Source organism: Engraulis encrasicolus, chromosome 15, assembly GCF_034702125.1.
Source record: "Engraulis encrasicolus isolate BLACKSEA-1 chromosome 15, IST_EnEncr_1.0, whole genome shotgun sequence".
NCBI classification, from domain to species: domain Eukaryota; kingdom Metazoa; phylum Chordata; class Actinopteri; order Clupeiformes; family Engraulidae; genus Engraulis; species Engraulis encrasicolus.
Window position 1 is genome coordinate 42,793,164 of NC_085871.1, and position 10,842 is coordinate 42,804,005.

The 10,842-nt window shown below is 42.4% G+C and overlaps 1 protein-coding gene across 1 annotated transcript; it reads left to right on the forward strand.

Moving 5' to 3' along the window:
* Positions 1-7,365: 7,365 nt before the first annotated feature.
* On the forward strand, positions 7,366-10,131 carry LOC134464285 (coiled-coil domain-containing protein 106-like). The gene is made up of 4 exons (XM_063217756.1): positions 7,366-7,516; positions 7,961-8,065; positions 8,762-8,932; positions 9,824-10,131. The coding sequence occupies exons 1-4, from the start codon at positions 7,366-7,368 to the stop codon at positions 10,129-10,131; spliced, it is 735 nt and encodes a 244-aa protein (XP_063073826.1).
* Positions 10,132-10,842: the final 711 nt, after the last annotated feature.

Consider the following 10,842-nt stretch of genomic DNA (forward strand, 5'->3'; position numbering starts at 1 on the left):
GCTACATGCACAGAGGGGACAAGGACATACGTATAACAAGTTGTTTATTCTGAGGCCTATCAAAGAAACCCCTTTGAAATGTAACATCACATTAAGTGCTTATAGCCTATATAGGTTGGGTCCTCCTTGGTCACATTCAAACTTTGACATTCATTTTCCTCAGATGTTTCCTACTCTAAAGTGGTATTGTCAATAAACAAGCAGACAGCAAAACTGAGTAACACATAATGATGTTTTTAATAGGGATCTTTAAAGCAAAGAGGAACAAATCATAACTTGAAAAAAGGATACGCCTCCATTGCAAACAGCAACAAATTGATACAACATAACAGGTGCTCATTAAAACGTGATTTCCAACATTCCCCAAAGCCTTTTTTCCATGCCATGAGTACCCCCTGACTCATACTCTTTCGCTTCCTCTATTCCAGTGTAAACAAGCAGGCAGCCAAACTGAGTAACACATAATCATGTTTTTAATAGGGATCTTTAAAGCAAAGAGGAACAAATCATAACTTGAAAAAAGGATACGCCTCCATTGCAAACAGCAACAAATTGATACAACAGAACAGGTGCTCATTCACCTTAAAACGTGATTTCCAACATTCCCCCAAGCCTTTGTTTCATGCCATGAGTACCCTCTGACTCATACTCTTTCTCTTCCTCTATTCCAGTGTAATTACATTGCATATATCTGTATCACCATCCCAATTATCATTACTTTTCCACGTACGCGTGTACCCTAAGGTCACGCACCCCTGGTTGGGAACCACTGACTTAAACCACAGAAATGGAGGCAAATTCAATTTTTTGACAGAGGATATTTTTTCCGTATGTCATGCAAGAGCATTCCTAGTGGTCCATCCCTGTGACGGTTTCCACGCCAGTGGGTCCACTCAATTTCATCCAAGTGAGCTTTCAACATCTGTTCAGTTCGGTTCCCTCTTAAGCGCCATACATTTGACTTGCAAACACCCCAAAGACGTTCGATGTTCTGTGTATGAGCACCTATAATGGGAATAGAATAGAAAGCCTTTACTAGCATTATAAACAGTGACCTACCTTCAAAGTAGGTACGTTACAGTACAAGGTTATGAATAACGTACAAAATTATGCACCTGTAACAGGGTCAACAAAGTTTTCCTTATGGTTGACAGTCTGGTGATCATAACCTTCATTCTGAAAGTGGTGGTAAGACCTCCATCCATCTGAAATTATGGAGCTTCCCTGTCGAACATGCTTCTTTATCAGTGGAATGAGATGAGCTGCTGAACGGCGGTGCACAATCTTCAGAATGGGTCTCCTTCTGTCACCCTTTACTCCCAACATTCCAAATACCCACGAATTTCGGTTGCTGGCCCGTCCTCTGTTATACTACAATTCACAAAATAAAAGTTTCAATTATTAGAGAATACAAGTCTTATGTCCACAGATTTCAAATGCTTGTAATGGTGTTTTCACACCTGGTCCCTTTCAGCCATTTAAGACTCAGGCCTGTGACTCAGCATACTATGCATACTGTATGTGGGTTGTGGGTCATTTCACGTGAAATCAAACACTTTGGGACCCGGCCCAATCATACTTGGTGTGCCTTTTTAGTCAATTTAGTCAATTCATTGACAACTTTTTAATGTAACATGAGGCATAGATCGTGTTTGTATAACCCTGTAAGCCTACACAGCACGCACATACACACACACACACACACACACACACACTGCTAAGGTTGGCAATGTACAAGTGCAATCAGATATGAAAACCTGGCCCCAGGTTGCCATCTGTGATCGCACTTCTTGTAAGTGTTATGAGCCTGTTCCAATCTCAATACTTTCCGCCCTTTCCGCACTGTGTTTGGGTACAAAGGGCGGTTCCATTTCTAATCGCAGCGGTGAAGTGTACCGTAAACTACCCAGATAACGCCCTCAAACCGTCCGTTTTGTGAAGTGTGGAGTTACTGTAGCCTACACTTCTCGCACTCAACGGTCGCCATGTTTGTTACGTATTTCATTGTCAGATCTGTCAAACTGCCGGCTCACGGTGATAACAGCATACCGTAGTTTCGATTCCAAAGACAATCGCCATGTGTATATACTGTATAACCGTCATTTCCACAGTTAAGTGTATCAGACAGAACGTGAATTGGACCTGCACTTCACCCTCAAACTTTGCCGTTACGTTGAGGGTGGAAAGTGCTCTGCATCTCAGTACACAGCGCACAGCGTGGAGAATGGAACAGGCCATAAACTTAACACATCTTAACAAACAGACATACCTTTCTTTTATGGCCAAATTTGCTTTCATCAATCAAAACTAGTTCTTCTCTATCCCCAATGATCTGTTTGCCTCTGCTTCTCCTTCTCCTCCTTGCCGATTTGCAAACTCTTCGTAGTCTGTCTGCAAATTTGGTCAAGGTCGCTGAACTCCCGGTTATCCCTTCCTGTAGCAGGTCAACTTGGCGCAGGTGAAGACCTTGGGTAAACCTGTAACAGAGCAACAAACAACTAAAATGTGATGTTTAGTTCTTTAATGTACATGTAGAGTTACATGTGCACAATCCCAGGTGAACAAAACATAATGTATTTGTGGAAAAAGGGTTTGCACACTCCTTTGAATTTTTTTTCTTTTTTTGATGACATTTTGTCCTCTCCGTCTTCCTCAGATTCCAAATCGTGCTTGCCAATGAGTGAATAAAAATAAAAAAATAAATTAAAGAAGAAAAAAATCCAAAGGAGTGTGCAAACCTTTCTTTAAACAAATACATAGTTCTTTAATGTGCAAAAAGTCATTTACAAGCACACTATGTAGGGTGGTAGTATAGTAGCTATGCTGGTCATTGACAATGTGCTGCCTATGGCCGAATGTGATATTTTCATGAATATTTACTATGTAATAAACTAATATGTCTGACCAAAGTACAGTACATTTTGTAGCTAAAATGTCTGTCGCTTGTTATGTTTAAAAACTGCTATTCTCCCTGTCATTATGAAATCAAAGTTTTTGTGAAGAAGAGATTTGTGCATGGGCAGTATGACTTCTGGTCAGCATGTCCACAACATGCTGACCAATATCTAGAAGGCTCAACTTGAAAAAGAATGGTCGTCGCACACTCAGGACTTCATGCAGTTATATTTAATTCGACCAACGTTTCGGCTTACGCCTTCATCAGGGTCATCTTACGTAAGACCCAGGTAAGATGACCCTGATGAAGGCGTAAGCCGTAACGTTGGTCGAATTAAATATAACTGCATGAAGTCCTGAGTGTGCGACGACCATTCTTTTTCAAGTAGAGTCTATTGTCTGCCGTACGCACCTCAAACGGTGTGCGTTTACTAAAACCCAAAGAAAGACTTTACAATATCTAGAAGGCAAAAAATGGCTCACTCAAAGCCAAACCACAGATCCTCAACTGAAATGTGATGACGACTAGTTTATAGCTCAGAAACCTGTAGGACCACTACCACCATAATCAAGAAACTGAAGACATTCATAAACCGGTGGCCCAGACGCCTCCTGGATATCTTCTGGCTAGTGCTGCAACGAACGATTATTTTAATAGTCGACTAATCAATAATAATAATAATAATTGTATTTGTATAGCACTGTATCATACAAGGGATGCAACTCAAAGTGCTTAACAAATGAGAAAAAAGAACATAATTGTTAGAGGTGGATTTAAAAGGAGAGGAAGAGAGGAGAGGCAGAGATAGCAGGAAGGCAGAGCAAGAAGAGATAAAAAGAGATCGTAGAGTCGTAGGGTCAACGTAGGTTAGGAACGGGATTCTTAGATGCGTAAGGTCCATAGTGGCTGAGAATATTGCATCTTATTTCTTTTTTGTTACTTTTGACCTGTCAGGTGGGGGCCCCTAGGCATGGGGGCCGCTAGGGGGGGGGAAAGTGGTACAGATTCTAAAGGCCCAAGCACTGATAGGGGCCCTTAAGGGGGCCCAAGCACTGATAGGGGCCCTTAAGGGGGCCCAAAATTCAAATCTTTCATGGGGTCCAGCATCTCTGGCAGCGCCCCTGCCCCTAGGCTGCAGCCATATCTAGCCTCTGCATTAATCCCGCCCTGCCTGTGGGAATTTACCAGTAACAATACAAATACGAAGCACCAAGTGGAATCAGATAGGCCATACACTAAGATGGAAAGCAGCGATAACTAAACACACTCTGCCCACAAGGCAAAAGGAAAAGAGGCATGCCAAAAAACCTCCTGGGGAAGAACTGTTGAACAAGGGCTATCATGGTAACAACTGCGGAGGGTCCAAAACAGGAGAGAATGGAAGACTTTTGTCAATGGCCCATATAGGAACTTAAAGGCCCTTTAACCCCTTCAGAAAAGGCATCCTGAATAAGCTATCAGAATAGCAATGACCAAGTCGTAATGTATTATTAAAAGCCCAGTGCACTGTCATAGTAATGTAGTACTATAGTAGTTAACTTTCAATGTATATTACAGCATGCCACAGCAGGGGCTACGTAAGTAAGCATGAATTCTGGAAATAATCTATTAAAAACTTTTACACAGTGCGCCTTTAACAACGTTATTTCTGGACTAACCATGGTAGTCAGGAAGCATTCTGCTTTCCCCTCATTTCTCAATCTCATTAACCAGAATTATTGTTCAAAATGTGTACTATGTAATGTGTAATATGTAATGCTGGGTGGGCCCTACTGCACTCAGACGCGCGCACACACTGAGAGCTTAAGGGCCATAAAAAACAACTCACCTGTATATGAATTCCATCCATGTATGAAGCCCAACATGAGAATTTTCAAAAACAGAACCTTTTCGGATAGACCTCTTGACTGATTTCCCTTTGTGACAAGAATCTCGGCAAATCCTGGCAATTAAAAAGTGGGGTTAATATTAGCTATATGGCACTGCATGGATTCAAACTGAAAATAAGTGTCTATAAAGTACACAAGTAGGTGAAATGTGCTGCAGCATGACCTGCCGTTTTTCCAAAAAAGTACTGCCGTTGCAAATGACATATTTTTCGCATGAAAATTGTATGCAACAATGTCTTTGTACTGCATGGCCAATGAATACCGGTACAGTACAATATTTTGACACAATAACAAGTCTACAACAGTCAACTAGGAGGGTATTCCAAGAACAAGCTTAGGCCTAAATTTAAGTACATGAGGTGGTAGGCCTAGGAAAATGTTCCATGGAAAAATGTTGGGGGGGGGGGGGGGGCATGAAAGAGGTTGTTCCTGGGGCCTCAAATTTGGTTTGCTATGCGCTTACGACTGTTAATACTGTACCGGTCTTAACCCTATAGCTCTCATCAAAACGAGGATTCAAGGCTGCAATGGAGCGGGCTTACTTCTACTACATAATTAGGAGTATTGGAATAACCTGTTGCACTGCAGTTGACAGCGATTTATTCCAGTAGGAATGACATGGATTTAACATGTCACATCGCCATCAGCTCACATCACTTCATATTTAAACAGCATAAAATATACCATTAATACCAGCATACAAAGCGGGAAACGATTGGCTCAATATACCCAATATACTCACCATGCTGACTCCTTTACACCATAAGCTTTTTTTAATTTCATGGAATGGCTACAGGAAGGGCATTTCATTGTTTTTTTAATTAGGCGTAGCTTCATCAGCCATTTACAAAACCTGTGTTTTTCATGGGGCGTTTGCCGGGAGTGCAATCTGTTGCGAAAATCATAATGTGACACCATATTTAAAAAATGAACGAGAGCGCAATTCTACATAGTAGTCTCTCTGTTGTTCTCAGATGCTTTCCCCTAGCTTAAATTACTTATTCTTATTATTTTTATTTTTATTTAATTTGTTTTATTTTATTTTATTTTATTATTATTTTTACCTTATGTTTTATCTTAATGTTTTTAAATGCTTTTTGACTCTAATTCATTTCCTTCTTTCTTCCCTGTTTCCTTTCATTTACATTTGTTAACTTTGTGAAGCACATTGAGTTGCACCTGTGTATGAAATGCGCTATATAAATAAACTTGCCTTGCCTTGCCTTGCCTTGTTACAATTTTCAGTCTGTCTGTCACAGAGTGATGGGCGAAACGCATCAACTTCAAGTCGTTCCCGCGTACAACTGCTGTTAGGTGTAGCAGCACCTGCACATGTGGTCCATGCGTGTTCGGCCAAGCAAGGGAGCGCCAGTCAGACCACGCGGCAGCAGCCATTAGCAAGCAGCAGCCAGAACAGAAGAAACAAGACAGGAGGACGAGCGAGCGTTTCAATATACGAACGATGGTAAGTTTATGATTTTGGAGACATGTATTGATGAAAGTTGCCGATATGTACAGGTATCAATTTGACAAATATCGTGAGTGGAATCTCGGCATGCATAGCTCTCGAACAACTCGGTTTGGTAGCGCGATGTGTGCTAAGGGAGTGAGCGATTATCCTTGAAGTCATTCGAGTCTGCTACATTGAACTTCGAAATGTTTTAGCGGTCTTTAATTTAGTCGTTGTACAGTATGGCGTGCTTTGGTAATTATTTGAATTAGTCAAAAGTACGGCTGCCTTAACGTTCTGCAAGTAAAGGTCAAGCTGTATCGTGTTTTTTCATGAGCACGTTAGCATTTCTGCAAGCGGTGATGGCTGTGTGTGTGTGTGTGTGTTTAAAGTACAAGTTGTTCAATATTCGACATCCACGAGGGCTGCAACAGGCCGTGTGTGTGCAGTCGAATAGTGGGGCATGACCTGACGAGGCGCTCAGCAGCACATGTCGCCAAAGGTGTTTTAAGGTGCACTGTGTAGGGTTGTAACTTTGCTGCTCATTGAAGTAGTGCTGGCAAATTCGTTATTTTCATGAATATGTACAAAGAAATTAGGTTATAATTAGTTTGACCAAAGCACCGTACGTTGCAAAGTAGCCGACATCCATGGGCTGCAACATGCCTTGTTCTGCGCACTAGAAGAGTGGAACATGACTTGATCAGGCGCACAGCACATGTTGCCAACACGTGTAAGGTGCACTGGTTGCAAGCAACTATGCCGCTCATTGAAATAGTGCTGCCATTTTCGGTATTTTCATGACTATTTACAAAGACGTGGAGTAATATCTAATAGTTTGACTAAAGCACTGTAAATTACACACAGTAAAAAAAAATCTGTCTGGGGGGAAAAATAGTAGACATGGAGAAGATCATTCCTCTTGTATGAAAAGTGAACTATTCCTAATCCTAATGAATATTTAAATGGTGTTGGCAAGTGTGGAAAAGGTGTCATTTGTGAATGAACATCCACAATTCTAAAAATTCTAAAATTACTTTATATATTATCCCATATTGCAGCTCTTAGGACAATTCCTGGCTATCTATACATTGTTTCTCAGTGCCCAAAGATGCATGTCTAATGCATGTATGCATCCACAGCCAAAACGCAAAACCAAGACGAATCGCTGTGAGAGGGAGGAGCACCCCGACAAACAGGGAGGACCTGAGGCGGCGACGCCCCCCACGACTCCCCCCACGACTCCCCAGAGTGCCTCCAGCAGCATGAAGTCCTGCAATGGTTTGTCACTGAATTACACATGCAGTAATGATATTAATCTTGTGTTGCAGGTGTATCATTTCGTTGTTGTTGTTAATATCATTATATGTGTTGTTATTATTAATGGGCGGGGCGGGGTATTTGAAATGTGGGCTCTGGGCCATTGAAGTCTGTCAGCCATGCAGAGCTGATGTTTTGTAAGTAGCTGAAATCATTAACAAATGAGCGCACTGCCTAGGCTCAACATTTTATGTAGGTAAAAATGCAGATGTTTCCCCTGACGTCATGAATATTCGTGATTATCACAGTACTGATTAAAGTAATAACATTTGTGTCTGTAATTCACATAATGCATGTTAGCAGCCTCTTTTCTGTTGCTTGTGGTTGGTGTTCAGAGTGTACTAGATGTACGTTTCTGTGTACATTTGAATTATATACGTGTATATTTTCCCTCTTATTTTTCAGACTTGACCATGAAAATGGAGTTCATGGGAGAAAGAATGAAATGGCAGGAGAGGCTAATCAAGGACCTAGAGGAGGAGAGGACTTTCTTACGAGAGCAGCTGGCAGGTGAGTGTGTCTGCCATGAAGAAAACAAAGGCCCATTTTAATATCCCTCTTGTCTTATCTTCCATCCTCTGATGCCATGCCTGGCTACTGTATGTTGACTTGGATGAAGTTTTTCATGTCTGACATTAATGATTCATGATTAATGATGCATCCATTGTGCAAATGTAATACACATGAGGAGTATTTGTCATTCTAACGTTAGGTTAACAACAGAGATGGGTGGTATAACGAAATGGACACAATGTGCTACATACTGACATTATTATGAAACTAGTGTACACATCAGGCAGTTATCCGTCTGCCCTTGTGTGACCTTGATGAGCTTTTCTTTTGCCGAACACACCAAAGCAGCTTTAACAGTCGCGGACACTCCTAGTTTAATGAGCATGTTCATAGATGCATGCTCTCACACTCACGCAGGCTTGGTGACAAAACAAAAACAATCCAGTATTACATCACGCTTTTATCCAAAAGGACTTAGAGTGAAGGACATTATCGTAGTGTAGAACACTCGCCGAGACAAAGTGCATCACAAAAACACAAACCCACCCTCCCTCTCGGATACGCTGGGCAGTAAGTAGAGAGTACGGTCCATCATAATAGCTGACCGTTGTTTTGAGGAGACATGCAGACACGCTTCAAGACCGTTCAGACATTCTTGACTTGAATAAATAAATGTTCTTTACTTCCTTTTAGGCTCCCGGGCCCCAGGGAAAGCCCCCGAGGAGCCCTCCCGCGAGGACAATGTCGCCCATGAGTCGGCAACCCTCTCCAGCTCCAGCTCCAGCGATGGTCCCCCTGTCCACAATCCCCCACCCAAAAAGAAGAGGCACCACTCCCGGGGCCACTCCTCACACCATATGAGAGGTAAATCTTATAGCTTTGTAGAGTAGTGGCAGCAATATGGACCTGACCAAAGCACAGGATGTTTTGCAGTAGGTTATGCAGCTAAATATGTCCATTACTGGTCACAGGTCACCGGAGATTCAAATATTTAGTAGAGAAGACGGTAATTTTTTTTTAATTTCAAAGCAAATTAAGGTGTCCAGTTGCAAATGGACAAATCTTGCACACAAGCAGTGATTAGGCAGAACACACAGGCACGCGCGCGCACACACACACACACACACACACACACACACACACACACACACACACACACACACACACACACACACACACACACACACACACACACACAACACACACACACACACACACACACCAGCTGCTGTAATTGTTAGTAAAAGCTTCCAAGAGTGGGTCTTCATATGAAAGAGCTCTGTGGCATAGCCAAGGAAATGAAGTCTATGGTTTAAAAAAAAGTAATAATAATTAAATGTGGACACTATGAGCATTTCTCAAAGCCTGGTGTTCGCGCCTTGCTAGGACGAGTCATGCCCATTTTCACGTTCACTTCACTTCCAAGCATGTTCCACTCATTATCGTTTGAGATGCTTGTGAGGCTTAGAGCCTCGTCTTGCGTGTGTGACTTCCCAGGCTGATGGGCCACCAAGGCAAGCACAATAGCTTTCAGAAGAGCCGTATGTATTTCCTGAATGAAAAGTGTCACATCCTAGTCAATAATGAATACTGAAATAATGAAAAATACTGAAAGATACCTTTGTGAATGGGCTGCATACATTCTGGAAGTAAGCTGCTTTACCTTGCATACTCTACCTTTCAGGAAACGACACTTGCTGATAATGACTTGCCTAATGCTCTCTGCTCTGATTTCGCTTTCGCTTTCATTTTCAGTCCGTACACCCCGGGAGGTCATAGAAAGATACCAGGAGGTCCTCAGGACCTTCAAGAAGGTTAGGACGATGACAGAGGCCTTCAATCGGCAACACGTGGACAGGGGGACCATTGTGGCCACCGCCCCCATCGCGGAGCTGGAGGCAGCCGACCCCAGTCTATATGGCTCTCTGATCTACGACTCGAAAATTGAAACCCTGTTAGGATTTGCTAAAAGGTGCGGCAGCAGCGTCACCCCTGACCTGAAAGCCAAAATTGCCGATTTGAAGGCCAGGGGTGTCCTGCTGCCCATCAATGTTAAATATTAAGTGCCGTAGAGATGGGGTGGAGAGATGATGGGCAACTGGAGGCCACGGGGGCCCGGGAGCCTCCATGCGGTGAAAATGGCCAATTCTCAATGTTGTAGTGTGCACACTTGGAAGTGTGTCAGCCTAATTAGTCACGCCCAGTGATTGGATAGCCTACTCTTTGGAGAACTCTGCAGAGTATCCAATCACTGTGCGTGACCAACTAGGCAGACACACTTCCAAGTGTGCACACGACAACATTGAGAAATGGCCATTTTGTCTTGGTAGGCTATCCTTCCTTGTTCTTAATGTTTTAATGTTGTATGTTGCCCATCCCTGATTTTTAAATGTTTTAAATGTTAAAAAAGTCTCCGTCTACGCGCTGGTGTGTGGGGTTGTTGTTGTTGTTGTTTTTTTGTTTTTTTTTAAGTCTCTCTCTCTCTCTCTCTCTCTCTCTCTCTCTCTCTCTTTCTCGCTCTCTCTCTCTCTCTCTCTCTTTCTCTTTCTTTCTCTTTCTCTCTCTCTCTCTCTCTCTCTCTCTCTCTCTCTCTCTCTCTCTCTCTCTCTCTCTCTCTCTCTCTCAGAATGTCTTGAGTTTTTTGTTTCTTATTTTTAATAAGTGCTTTAATAAATATTATTGCAGTTGCGCATCTGTTTTTCATTGTCCACACACTCCCAATGTCCACTTCAGAACAGGGACCCTAATTCCAGGTGTAAGTAATGCACTATGTG